Source organism: Dermacentor albipictus, unplaced genomic scaffold, assembly GCF_038994185.2.
Source record: "Dermacentor albipictus isolate Rhodes 1998 colony unplaced genomic scaffold, USDA_Dalb.pri_finalv2 scaffold_63, whole genome shotgun sequence".
Lineage (NCBI taxonomy): Eukaryota > Metazoa > Arthropoda > Arachnida > Ixodida > Ixodidae > Dermacentor > Dermacentor albipictus.
Genome location: NW_027225617.1, coordinates 193,355 through 207,882, shown reverse-complemented (window position 1 = coordinate 207,882; position 14,528 = coordinate 193,355). Strand labels below are relative to the sequence as shown.

The 14,528-nt window shown below is 46.4% G+C and overlaps 1 protein-coding gene and 1 long non-coding RNA gene across 3 annotated transcripts in view; one reads left to right on the top strand and one right to left on the bottom strand.

The window, feature by feature from the left end:
- The window catches only part of LOC139053063 (uncharacterized), a 407,344-nt gene that overhangs the window by 300,164 nt on the left and 92,652 nt on the right, over nt 1-14,528 (bottom strand). Inside the window, exon 3 of the long non-coding RNA XR_011510185.1 lies at nt 1,733-1,940. This is a non-coding gene — a long non-coding RNA (uncharacterized lncRNA). The remainder of the gene's footprint in view (nt 1-1,732; nt 1,941-14,528) is intronic.
- LOC135921388 (uncharacterized) overlaps nt 1-14,528 on the top strand; it is a 55,934-nt gene that overhangs the window by 13,575 nt on the left and 27,831 nt on the right. For both annotated transcript variants that reach the window (XM_070530192.1, XM_070530193.1), the window contains exons 7-9: nt 1,768-1,902; nt 8,513-9,202; nt 12,784-12,997. In XM_070530192.1, coding sequence (XP_070386293.1) covers nt 1,768-1,902; nt 8,513-9,202; nt 12,784-12,997 — 1,039 coding nt within the window. The remainder of the gene's footprint in view (nt 1-1,767; nt 1,903-8,512; nt 9,203-12,783; nt 12,998-14,528) is intronic.

Sequence of the window (14,528 nt, the reverse complement as noted above, 5' to 3'; positions counted from 1 at the left end):
GGGGGGGGGAGTGGAGGTTCGAGCCCGCCGAGAAGTGCGTACTACGCACCTTTGAGCGCGCTAGCTCTTGCGTTGGAGTGATAGACCACAAGAAGGTCAGTTCACTCGCTACTGCTGCCACTTTTGCTCACACCAGCGTTTTCATGGCAAGCGTCCGCACCCGTCGAGTGCGATGTGTTCATGTTTGCTTGCGCGTGATAACGCTATGCTTGTTAGATCAGTTTGGAAGCGAATGTTTCCAAGCTTACGCGGTCAATAAAGCTACTATCCTTACTTCAGACGGCTGCCTACTAATTCGCTATCACAATCGATTATTCGCCTTTCGCGTGAAACGGCACCTTCATTCTTTCAATGTTTCGCCCTTCGAGCCAAACTGCCAGCTTCAAATATATTAATTAATAAAATTGCCCGACGGCCAGATTTCAACAGCAGACCTCTAGCGCAGAAGCCGCATATTGATGCCATTACCCAACGGACGCTCTTCTGCTACAACAGAGTGCATCATACTGCAGTCCCTGTTTTCTTATACAGATCTCCGGAAATAATTTAAAATAACTGACACATCGTCATACGTCCAACTTAAGGCCCATCCCTAAGATACTGCTCCAAAAAAGAATATGACCGTCCAAAACTCCTAGTCTTTTCGGTCTAGCCGTGACGTGACAGAGTGCCTTGAGCACTGACTCCGCCCCTATTTCACCCGGAACTCGCTCACGAAGGCAGTCTTTCATGAACTTCACATGGAGGTTGAATCGCCCCCCAACTTCTTTTTTAGGCTGTCGCTTGTTTAGGAAACATTATTGAAAATTTTTAAAATTTAAGACAACTCTATTATGATGATTACAATTCCAACTCGGAGAGAAAAACACTCGCATCACACTTGCGCAAATTCTGCCGAAGATTACATTTAGAACTTACAAATTTAATATAATATGCACCGCTCTGAACTATGCCCATAATTCGTGATTAGGACTTTTGAAGAACCCTCGTTAACATTGTAACAATCTCACGTCAGCTGTGTATTCAATTATTTTCTTTCAGCTACATACAACAGGTGCAGTCTACATAAACGCAGTACTTGTTTCTGGTCCAGAATAAGGCGCATGACGAGCAGCCATAATTTATGTCTCTCTCTAAATTGCATCAAATTTCATTGAAATCGATCTAGTGGTTCTCTAATAAAACAATTTATGACTTTTTCTTCTGTCTCAGCAAAAACAAAAGATAAAATTGGCGTTGGCTACGAGCTGAAGCTCCTTTTTAATGAACGACGGACATGATGGCCACAAAGTAACGTAAATACGTGTATCGTCTGCAATCATATTTCAAGCAGCACACATAGGCAGAAAGATGTGGAAAGAGAAAGCGTATACAGGACAAGCGATTATACCACCTACGTGTGCCGTGTCTTTCGAGGACAAGAAATTGTCCCGTGCACCTGTCCCGCGTCTTTTGAGGACAAGCAATTTACCCGCGTACTTGTCCCTTGACTTACCAGGACAACCAATTGTTGCTTATACTTCCTCCCGTGTCTTTAATACCGCGTGCGCCTCTTTCAACTAACAGCATTACACAACTCACCCAACCATATACTTTGCTGCTACTCTTCCCGTCTGCCTTAGACGTAGCGAAAATTGAAACGTCTTGGATGGGTTTTTTTTGTAGTACAGTTCGTAGCGTTACACTCAACGCGGACTCGACAAAGATAGGGTTCAAAGATAGGGTTCGATACCGTTCGTTGACTTCACATTCTCCCTCTGTGTGCAGCTGAAAAGCCGGAAGGGACGGATGTTCTTGGTGGCGGCGGTGGTGGTGGCGGCGGTGGTGGAGGTGGCGGAGGTGGAGGAGGAGACTCGCTGCCACCAGGTGTGCCCTTGCCCCCACTTACAGCTCGGACGCCCGGTGAGTGTTCCTCATCTTGCCCTTGAAATTTATTCTTCCTTTTTAGGTGAAGGAAAGAAAAACAAGGAAAAGTACTTAGACGCATATCCAATGAATGCTAGGGGGTCTAAGTACTTACAACTTGCATTATTACGGGGAAAAACAGTCACTGAAAAAACAAATTCGCGCAGAAATGAAACTTTCAGGTACTGTGATTATTAGATATTTAGCATAGCTAGATTAAAACATAAAGATCATTTTACCTGCAGATAAAACAGCCGGACGTACACCTACCGCGAGCGAAATATTATACACGAAACATATAACCTAGTTATGTTACCATACAAAGATGCTGACAAAGACTTTCACATTCTTTGTCACAACGCGATTCAGTATAAGCTGGCACATGCCTTTCAGAAAGCATTTGTCTAAAGAAACCGTGAAAAGAAGGCAGCTTAACTGCTCGCGTTAACGATGGTCAATGCAGATGTTTAACCTGAACATGAAACAGTACTTAAAAAGTAGTTAAACAAACAAGGCTAAATAGCGTTGCCCCTTGTTAAAACAAATGAGGCAGCTGAGAGCACCGATGTTTGATGGGTTCACATCTACCGCAGGTAGTTCCCTAGCCGGTCCTGAGACAGTAGAAAAATGTTCTGAATAGTTCTTTTACCAGCTATCAGCTACCATACAACGGTACAGGAAGTCGAGACAAAAGCCTTTTGAATATGTACACGCCTGCTTGATTACATGGTGACCGCATTTGTGCCCGTTTCCGCTTCAACTTCACGCTCATCTGGTATGGAGTTTATATCACCAATACTACATCTTTGGCGTTTCGAATCAATGCCGGCATTCATTCGGCTAACGCCCAGAAAGAAAATATTTACGAGCTGAATACACAAACCCCATCATTCGTAGGCGGCCATTAGCACACGTTCACTCAAGGTATGTCCAGTATCAGGACTGGCTGGCACTTTATCTCGTAAACCGCGTGTTAAACAGAACGCGCGAATTATAAAAGTAAACCACGTGACAGCGCGTGAGCGCACAGCTACGACTCGGTGAGAAAGGAAACATCTCGCCTCTAGCGCGTCACTCTGCGCAGCGCGTCGCGTTTGATTAGCTCTCAGACTTGCTCAAAGATAGACGTTATATCCATTAGCTCATCCAGATGCTTGTAATTCTATCAATTTGTACCGAAAGGAAAAAAATATTGTGCAGATCCGAAGCACTGTGGGAATCAATGTTATGACAAGAATTTTGCGGCTACATGGTTACACAGCATTGTTAGTTTCATGTTCCCTAATGCGGTATCAGGTGGAAACAAAGCCTCTGTAAACAGAGTATGGATGGTGGGCGAGCATGCGTGTCTGTGACGAATGCAGCGCGATGACTGACGACCACGTTGAAAACAATCGTACGCCAGCAACACCATTATCTACCCAGGCCCTACGCGAGCTTACGGCATGATAATTGTCCCCTAATACATAGGCAGTGGACTAGGTAAACGAGAGAAAAACAGAATGCGACTTCATCACCGAGTACGTGCTATGAAATTATTCGTATCTATGGCTTTCTCACGTTGTGTATGTAAAACGACGATGGCATTTCTACTCCTGCGAACAACTGTTAACTAATGATCAACTCGGGTGATAATGATGTCTGTACCATGCCGCACAATTTCTGCATGCATGCCACGAGAAGAGCACATAGGAAAGTGGACTAGACACGTAGGCAGTCTAGTCCAACTCGGCACCGCAGAACGCGTACTGGCACACGGAAACAAGGCGACAAAGGGGCTCGAGCTGAAAGCGCCGATCCTTTCATTAGAGCTGGCTGGCTTGCTTTCAAACGAGAGCACTGTACGTGCTATCGCGGTCAAAGTATGTACAGGGTGCGCCACAAATACTGCCGCAAGGCTTATGCCTAAATTTTGCTAGCAAATTGAAGAACATTCTTAGGAAACTGTTTGTAGCCTAGTAAATTAGGAATGCAACACCGAAGAATTTATGCAATCCCTCCACTCTTCGACGTGATCAGGGCCATTAAACGCCCTGGGTAACGCTTCCACCACGACCCGCAAGAATCCACAAGCTATTTTTTTTTCTACGCTGGCTCTGCCCATTCTTTCAGGGCAACCATGCTGGTATAGTGCAGGGCGCGGTCTCCTTTTTTTAAGGAATAGCCCAGGCACACTTGACTCGTATCAGTTGAGGGCTGCTTGCGGCCACTATCCAGCTGAAAAGACGTCGGGCGGGTGGGCATCGACACCAGTACCGTGGTGTGACTTACGCTTCGATTCTTGTACTGGAGAACTGTCCTGCTGCGATGCAAAAAAAAAATGCTACTGCCCAAACGAGGGACAGGGATGAGGGCCAGCGAAGCAGTCTCTAAAGTATCTTTAAAGTGTGCGTGAGCATGAATCATTGCACCTTTCGCCACAAAGACAAGAGGAATGCGGCCAGCTGTTCAACTCAACTCAAACCGCGACAGTTACCGCATCATGCCGTTTCCTTAAAACTGTTCATCTGACTGCATCTGCGAGCTCTGACGTCGGAACAAGCACACGGGTGTTATGAATGCAACACTGGCCCTCTAACCTGAAAGTTTTCTCAACGGTGAAAACAGCTACTAAGTGTTCCCCATTCCCGGCCCGTGCCAACAGCAGCCCATATTTTCCCCATCTACACTTTCTTTGCCCCTCTGTCAGTCTGTCTCTCTGGAGCTTGGAGTAGGAAACCTACAGATCCCTTGGCAGCGCTTAACTCATTGTTGCAACACACGCTGATCTCCAAGGCCAGCGTTTGATGATTCTCCGCTATTGGCATTCAATTCTCTTCATCGCAATTCTATTATTGTAATCAGCGGAGACAGGACGACCATTGCGGGTTATTTCGTTATGAGTGCCACGTTTGAGAGCGCAATGGGTAACCTTGCGGTGAATTGTTAGGATCTTTTTTCGACCTCAGAAGGAGTGCCCGGCCCCGGCCTCACTCAATGACGACATTGCGGATGGGAGTGAAGGAAGGCCTTCCATTCTCCGAAACATAAATAAACCATAACAAAAATGGGCTGGAATACATTCTCTGAAGGTCGCTGGACAGCGAAGCTGCAGTATCAGCTGATTCAATAGGCTAACGTGACGTAGCCTTGTTATTACTCCTGCCGAGCCGGATCAAAACGCCATTGTGCATGTTGACATTGCTGTTGCTGTTGTCGCTCAACGTTTCCGCACCGCTCTTGGCATTCAATTCTCTTCATCGCAATTCTATTATTGTAATCAGCGGAGACAGGACGACCATTGCGGGTTATTTCGTTATGAGTGCCACGTTTGAGAGCGCAATGGGAGGCAAAGTATGCCTGGCCTCCCCATAACGCTATGACAACACAAATTAAATCGTTTGCTAGGCGGGTTCCTTTATATATATGAAAGTGTAGGGGCATCAATACCTGCTTCGTGTGCTAGAGTTATAGCTTCCCAGCAAAGGCGGCTTATGTAAGCGTAGTTTTTACCGGGAAGCACTTGCGGAGAACGCTATGCGCGAAGGCGAGCCTTCAGGTTCTTTCTTTTGCTTTCCTGTGCACGGCCGGCGGCGCCGCTGCGGCGGATGCACGGAGGCGAGCGCCATCTCATGGTGCTGCAGATAACCCAGTGGCACATGCGGAGCGCGCCTTCTACTGTGATTGGTTGAGTTTTCTCTCGACGAATTCGAAGAAATGCCGGGATGCTAGTCACATGCAGCTTCATATAAAACACTATCGAAATATGGCAGATTTAAACAATGGTTGACGAAACGATGTGAAGATATGTTTAAAAAAATGGCTGTGGCTTAGCTAAGGTTAAGCCCAGGATGCGAAGCATACTAGCCTTTATTTTAGTTGTTGAACCACTGGTTAGCCTGGTGAACTGCTGTTGCTTGGCTATATTTGGTTCGGCTAGACGAAGAAACAACTCATGCAGGCGAGCGCACGAGCTGAGACCCGGCTATGTAGCTACGCGGCCGCAAGCGAGCGCACGAGTTGTGCCTCCGCTTTTGCAGCTGTTATGACGTCATATGGTAGCTACGCGACCGCATGGTTGTGCGGCTAGTATGTTTCGCATATTAGAAGCAACTTAATAACAAACATAGCAAACTTAAAAGAGAATAGACCCACGTATGAGACGTGCAGCAATGAACACTGGCTCATACCCTCAATGGTAGCTACGCGGCCGCGCGCGGCGCAGCAAGGAAGAGCATGGTTGTGCGGCTAGTATGCTTCGCATAATAAAATCCGAAATTATCGATCAAGATGTGTGCCAGTAATTATGTGGCACCCTGTATACCGTGGAAACACTAAAAAGGAAAGAACTAGCCAGTGCAGCTTGTTTCATTCGGTGAAGAACATAAGGTTTTATTACGTCTAGCGATACTCGCTGATTATTGCTGTAAATTCGTCAATGTTGCCCGCTATATCCTGATGGATTAGGAATCGTACTCCGTACTGCTTCTTACCTCGAAGTCCTCTATAGAAACGGACGTGGCTATTGCCAGTTCTTCAAACCTCACCAGTTCTTCTAACCTCACGAAGACCGATGACATACCCAATAATGTCCGATAGTTCCACACTAGCTTCACTCGAGAAAGTTCGGGTGTCAGACGCTGCCAGGGTCAGCTCCCATTGGCGGCCTGTCCGAGTCTAGAGATCCTTAGCAGCTTTGGTTGCGTTAGGGGTCTGACCGCCGCCTTGGTGAGGTGCTCTACAGCGGTTGGGCGCTGAGGGCCATTCGTTGATCGAATGAGTAATTTGGGACGGAGTGGCCGGATACTGCACCAGGGATGCCAATTCCTGTTCTGATGAGGGAGTAACGACACTACCTTAATGAACTGTGCCTTGATCAAGTTCGCCCTAATTAACGTGAAAGGAAGTGGAGTCGACTCTCACCAAAGGCCAAGGATGCGAATCTCAGCAAATGCCGCGGGTTCCAGTGCCCTGATGAAGTCTATATTAATTACCTGTGTCCTAATTATATTGGCCTCATCACCAAACATCACGGGTTCGACTTCCACATAAGCTCCAGGGTTCGACTCCCACCGAAGGTCGTGCGTTTGAGTGCCTGAACTAACTCTATCTTTGCCTTTATTTTAAACCTTTGCCTGTATTTTCGCGTGATGAGCGGCATACGAGCCAGCTGTGGAAGAGAACGACGAACGCGCGAGCAGTAGCACCAGCGCGTATCTGCGCAAGGCGACCTCCCATGACTTTCTGCACCACACCCCGCGTTTTCAAGACTATCGGGATATCAGCCTCTTAAAGCTTTCACCTTAAAAAAAACTTGCGATAAGACCTTTCGGTACAAGTTTCTCGTCATGCACTATCGCATGACATGACATGATAATGCTTTTGTGTATAAGCACCACGTGGGAAACGCGTATGGATCGTGTGAATAACGGCGTAGATAAAACTTCTACAAAGTCAATGCCTAATTCAAAGTCTTGCGTGTATGCAGGATACCCTAAACCAAATCATTGGTTAGCCACAGTGATTTAAGCAACTCGTCAGTTTGGTGTCTCTTGACCTCTATGAAGTTGTAGATATTAGTAGTCTAGCGAAACGATTTATTAAATTTTTCACCGCTGAATTCCCTGCTTTGTACGTATGCACGTATTTTTCCTAACAAGGTAAGAAAGAAAAAAGCGAGCGTCGCCCAATGGTTAGTGAACCGGGTTCTGCTAGAGGAACGAGGGTGCATTCCAACGGTGGTCACATATTCATTTTTTTTATTATCAAGGCAAGGCAAGAAGCTAACTAGCAACCAGGTACCTGCCGCAAAAGTGCCAAGAATTAGGCAAGGAATGGTACGCAGTATAAAATCGCTCTAGTTCACTTGTTTGCTCCTTCACGCTTGTTATCGCTTTGCCGTGATCATGTTCATGCATGCGTGTTATTTTTCGACAATGAGTAATCAGCGCACGCCACGTAATTTAAAACAATCCCAAACGCGATGCGATGTGAAAGTGACGCTCTAGAGCAGCATGTTTACTTACGTACTCTATTTTTACTTTCGTACTCAGATTAAATAGCATTGTCGTCACTGCGCGCCCACGTTTTGTAACGTAATACAATTTATTATTTCGTAGGCTTCTTTTTAAAGCGCGGACAGAAGAGCCGCTCAACAGAGCGTGTCGAAAGCAATTCAAATTGGTTATTTCGAAGGCGTTCAAACACCAAAACCTATTATGATGTTTGCCGTAAATGTAATAATACTATCGAAGAACACATTAACAATGCAGGTATTTTCATCGTTATGAAAAGCTTTCCTTTCTTTTTAAACTCAGGGCAAGATAGTGGTGACATACTGCATATACCACATGTCTTTATTTCCAAATTACTGAGTTATATCTTGCCACCTGTGTTAAGTACTGCAACTCGGTCAGTTCAGGTAGATTATCTAAAGCAGCAGTTGTTGCTCGCGAGAAAAATCCCCATATCCCCAGGTGCCTCCCTAAAATTGCTGATTACCTCTAACTAACTCGCTCTATGGTCACACGTTGCAAATTGTGAAATTTAACCCTAATGTACCTAAGACCGTGTAATTCCTCTCTTCTTTGCTGACCGAAAAGTTTCGAATAAAAGGTAATTTCTTCAGGAACAACACCTGCTGGTCGAAGAATACCTGCGCAAACAACTGGAGCCCCACCAGTTATTGGCCCACCTGCAGTACTCAGGCCTACTCCAACCCCAACACCAATGCCTACTCGAACACCTACGCCGGCTCCCGTACCACGAGTGGCACCACCTCCCATTCAGCCACCGACACCACCTCCCTTTCTACCGCCGACACCAAAGTCCACTCCAAGGCCCACTCCGAGACCCACTCCGAGACCCACTCCGAGGCCCACTCCGAGGCCCACACCGATCCCCACATCAATGCCCACACCAATGCCCACCCCAATGCCCACCCCGAGGCCGACTCCGAGGCCGACTCCGAGGCCGACTCCGAGGCCGACTCCGAGGCCCACTCCGAGGCCCACTCCGATGCCCACTCCGAGGCCCACTCCGATGCCCACTCCGAGGCCCACTCCGATGCCCACTCCGATGCCCACTCCGATGCCCACTCCGATGCCCACTCCGAAGCCCACTCCGATGCCCACTCCGATGCCCACTCCGATGCCCACTCCGATGCCCACTCCAAGGCCTACTCCAAGGCCTACTCCGATGCCTACTCCGACGCCTACTCCAAGGCCTACTCCAAGGCCTACTCCAAGGCCTACTCCAAGGCCTACTCCAAGGCCTACTCCACGGCCCACGACAACTCCTACCACAACAACGAAAGCATGTAAGAGCTGGTATTGCAAACTTTAACCACTTTTACGCAGTCCGGTGCTCCATTCGGCACCAGTCTAGGGAGTCTTCTTACCTGCACGAGCTTAAATGCTTTTAACATGGCGTAAGCGTTCACGAGAAGACTCCCGTTTAAATATATATTGCTACTACTAGGCTCATGTTAGCCAAAAGTACGGATGAACGCTGAAAGCGGCTACACAGCTATGAAATGAAAAAAGCATATTTAACGGGCTGTTCAACATTGAAATGACGTAGATACAAGATATCTTCCTTGGGGAGTTAGGGGTGAGGAAGGGGCGGTGTCACTGTGCACGGCACTGTTTCACGTTAGGCCTCTTTTGAAAAAAGTAGAAGGATCGTATGTCTGCTTAAATTTTTTCCACTACGAAATCTTCGGGACCTTCCAACATCATTAAATTGCACGTAAACAACGCTAAAAGCGCACATATTCAAGCTTCATTACCTTCGGAACGGGGGACCATTTTTAGACAGTACATACCCACAGGAGCGGCCCACATAATTTGCACGCCACAACCTTCGGGATCGGCCCACTTCTTCAGACGGCACTATGTCCAGTATACCGGTAAGCCATCACAGGAGACGAAAGATCTAATTGAGAAACGCCAATATATGAAAGCCACTAATCCTACAGCTAGAATAGACCTGGCAGAACTTTTCAGCTAATCAACAAGCGTAAGGCGGCTTACGTAAGGAAGTATAATATGGATAGAATTGAAGATGCTCTCAGGAACGGAGGAAGCCTAAAAGCAGTGAAGAAAAACTAGGAATTGGCAAGAATCAGAAGTGCACGTTAAAAGACAATGCCGGCAATATCATTGCTAATATGGATCTAATATGGATGAGATAGCTCAAGTGGCCGAGGAGTTCTATACAGATTTGCACTTTGCCAATGGCACCCACGGCGGTAATGGAAGAGGGAATAGTCTTGCGGAATTTGACATCCCACAAGTAACGCTGGAAGAAGTAAAGAAAGCCTTGGGAGCTATGCAAAGAGGGAAGGCACCTGGGAGGATCAGGTAACAGCATATTTGTTGATGGATGGTGGGCAGATTGTTCTAGAAAAACTGGCCACCCAGTATACGAAATGCCTTGTGACCTCGAGCGTAACGCAATTTTGGAAGAACGCCAAGATAATCCATAAGAAAGGAGACACCAGAGACTTGAAAAATTATGGAACGATCAGCTTACTGTCCACTGTCTACAAATTATTTACTGAGGTAATCGCAAATAGAAACAGCAACACCTTAGACTTCTGTCAACCAGAGGACCAGGCAGGGTTTCGTAAAGCTACTCAACAACAGACCGTATACACACTTTCAACACGACTGATTCTTAGGCTAAAGGCCTTGTCACTATGAGTGAACACAATATCAATCAGGTGATAGAGAAATGTGCGGAATATAGCCAAATCATATATATAGCTTTCATTGATTACGATAAAGCGTTTGATTCAGACGAAAATTCAGCAGTCAGGGAGACATTACGGAATCAGGATGTAGACGAGCCGTATGTAAAAATACTGAAAGATATCTACAGCGGCTCCACAGCCACTGTAGTCCTACATAAAGAAAGCAACAAAATCCCAATATAGAACGGCGTCAGGCAGGGAGACACGATTTCTCCAGTGCTATTCACAGCGTGTTTACAGGAAGTATTCAGAGACCTGGATTGGGAAGAATTGGGGATAAAAGGTAATGAAGAATACCCTAATAATTTACGATTCGCTGATGTTGCCTTGCTTAGTAACTCAGGGGATCAATTGCAATGCATGCTCGCTGATCTGGAGAGGAAAAGCAGAAGGGTGGGTTTAAAAATTAATCTGCAGAAAACTAAAGTAAGGTTCAACAGTCTCGGAAGAGAACAGCAATTACGATAGGTAGCGAGGCATTGGAAGTGGTAAGGGAATACATCTACTTAGGGCAGGTAGTGACGGCGGATCTGGGTCAGGTAACGGAAATAATAGGAAGAATATAGGAAGAATAAGAATGGGTTGGGGTGCATTTGGCAGGCATTCTCAGTTCACGAACAGCAGGTTGCCACTATCCCTCAAAAGGAAAGTGTATAACAGCTGTGTGTTACCAGTACTCACATATGGGGCAGAAACCTGGAGGCTTACGAAAAGGGTTCTACTTAAATTGAGGACGACGCAACGAGCTATGGAAAAAAGAATGATGGGCGTAACGTTAAGGGATAAGAATAGAGCAGATTGGGTGAGGGAACAAACGCGAGTTAATGACATCTTAGTTGAAATGAAGAAATGGGCATGGGCAGGACGTGTAATGAGGAGGGAAGATAACCGATGGTCATTAAGGGTTACGCACTGGATTCCAAGTGAAGCGAAGCGTAGCAGGGGGCGGCAGAAACTTAGGTCGGCGGATGACATTAAGTTTGCAGGGACTACGTGGCCACAATTAGTACATGACCGGGGTTGTTGGAGAAGTATGGGAGAGGCCTTTGCCCTGCAGTGGGCGTAACCAGGCTGCTGCTGCTGCTGCTGCTGCTGATGATGATGATGATGATGATGAAGATATTTACCTTTTATCGGCTATCGCTCATTTTTATTTTTCCAGTCCTTGCTCTGCGGCTTCAATTCGATGTTACATTCGTAAATGGAAGTTTACTTGCCCAGGACGACCATTTGCAAGAATTCATGCCTGCCGTCTAATGTTTTCGCTTCACACAGCATTATTTTCCCCGCGCATTTTGCTCAGGTGTCAGCAGTTTCGGCACAAACGTCTCTCACTTTAAAAATTCTAGTCAAAATCCGACGAACGGACGACTTCGCCAAACCAAGTGTTTCTGCTATCCTTCTAACATTCGCTGGGTGGCCACAGTTGGTTCGTCCTCCATTTGAAAACAGACTAAACATGTGTTTCTGCGAAGCTGCACGCATCAGTTTCGGTCTTGCCACACAGCACCATTGATCGTACGAGACGCAAACCGCTTCACTTGCAGTACAGAGCTTTAAAACTGAAAGATGCTCTTGATTATCACCGTTTCTGCAATTTATTACTCTTACGTATTATGAGCGGGAGGGCGAGTCGAATAATGTAGGGGGTAGGATATAGTTAATAGTTTATACACAAATAACAGTGAATCACATTTAGTATTGCACAATTAGTGGCAAAAGGAAAGGGTCGCTTATACCCAATATTCACAAAGTAAATCCTAGGGTTATAATTAATAGTTTGTGCACAAAGAACAGTGAATCATGTTTAGTATTGCAGAATTACTCGCAACAAAAAGGGTTACTTATACATAATATGCACAAGGTACTTCCTGGTTGCTTGACACTTTTCAATATGCTCCACGAAACGCTGTGAAAATAGAGCTTAGGATGTCACGGCAATATTCTTGAATATCAAACGGACACCGGGAAACGAGGAAGCAAATTTCGTTCTAAGTAACAATCTGCATTGAGGGGTTCCACCGGTGTCTCAGCATTTAAACTTTTTTAACTACACCTACACCGATGGAGACATTCGGATGAAGCAGCTTACGCACTTCTCTTTGCCGCCCGAACCCCTTCTTCTTCTCACGCCCTGTTTGCAGTCTCTGTAGACGAGCTCGTCTGCACGGTGGGGGGAAAGGCCATCTTCCCCGAAATGATCCCGATTGACGGGCTGTGCGACTACATCTACTACACCAACGTCGCGGTGGTTCACGGCATCTTGCACGGCATCGAAACCAAAGAAAGCTGGGCAATGTTCCAGCTGGTAATGAAGAACCTGACAAAGACTTCCGGTGGCATTGGATTCGATATCCGGTTAGTAATTTTTAGTTATCTCATTATGTCAAACAAAGCAGTGCACCTGATAATGCTGAATTTTGTGAATTGGAAAACGGGAAACACCTGGCGCCGAGAAATATCCAATTTGAGGCGTGCTGTACGCAACGGTAGTTTAGCGGCTTTAGCCTGCGTGCAGGTTTCGACGAAACCTTTATCACTGCCAACTCATTGATAAGGCTTCTCTTTCTAGCCACTAGAGAAGCTACCGGAAAAGTTCAATCGCCTCCTAAGAGAATTTCTGAAGGGAAGAAAAACTTCACGCAAAAGCATTAAAATTTAAATAGGCGTTTTCGTAAGAGAGAGCAAGAGGTGAAATGATGACGCCATGGTGCATGGCTTCGGATTCACCACATGGGCTTTTTCACCGGGCGACCGACCGGTCCGCAGGACATCCATGGCCTAGGAGTCCATGGCTTGATCCAGCGACCATGGCCATGGTCGCTGGACGAAGGCATGGAAGGTCATGGTCATGCGACCATGGCAAAAGAGTCGGACCGACTCTTAGCCGTGGATTCTATAGTTGGCAAATTGAAAGACCCGACGACCAAGTTGTATACCTGTATTCACTCCAGTAAGTTCACCCACTCTTCACAACGCTGAACAAGGAAATGCAGGCGGAAAGAGCGAGACTCCACATGCTGAGTGGCCGCACTTCTAATGTCTTTAAAACAATTGTTGAAGCATATCGCAGCGCCGATACCTGCTCGACACGCTGCTCGATCGATTGCGTTACAAAGACCGAACCAACTTCGTCCCACTCGAGGAAGTCTACTTTGGTTGCATGGTAACGTCAAAGTTATCTAAAGCACTTAACGCAGACCCTACAGCTGTGCACAACTTCCGCCTGAAATGTTTGGAATTTTATATTGAAGTCGAAGTCAAATAATCAAAAAATTTCCGCTAGTCAATTCATAGATGACGCGGCTGCAGGCAGTCGATCCCCGCTCTGTGGTAGATACGTGTTGCTTCGATTGCTCCTCTTGCTTCTTCGTTCCCCTGATTGTTTACGGCAGAGAACATCAACAAGCTCGACAACTAATTGAGGCATCCTCAAAAACACAGACCTAGGTTTGGCTGCAGAAGTGAGTGTGGAACGTTTTCGGAAGTGCGTGCCACAAACCACTCTAGGTGACGTGTCCCTATGTTTCCAACGATCAGTGACTTCTTGAGAAAACTCTTGTGCCCCCTCATTGCAGCGTTACCGTGCAGAGAGCTTCATCTCAAACTAACCTTGTCAAGGCAAGGAGAAAGAACAAACTGGAAGCAGCAACCTTGCAGGCGACCCTTGATGCCAAGCAAGATTTGTTAGGAGCACACGGTTACGAATTTCTATGCAACAACGGCTCATGGATCTCATGCGAAAAGACATGTACAACTTGGATGAACAATCTATCAACCATTGAAACATTTTTTAGCAACATCTTACGCGATACACGGGTGGGAACGTTCGTTTTTCCTTGATGTATCCATGTGTTTTACCATTTGAATAATATTGCTCCTACGTTTG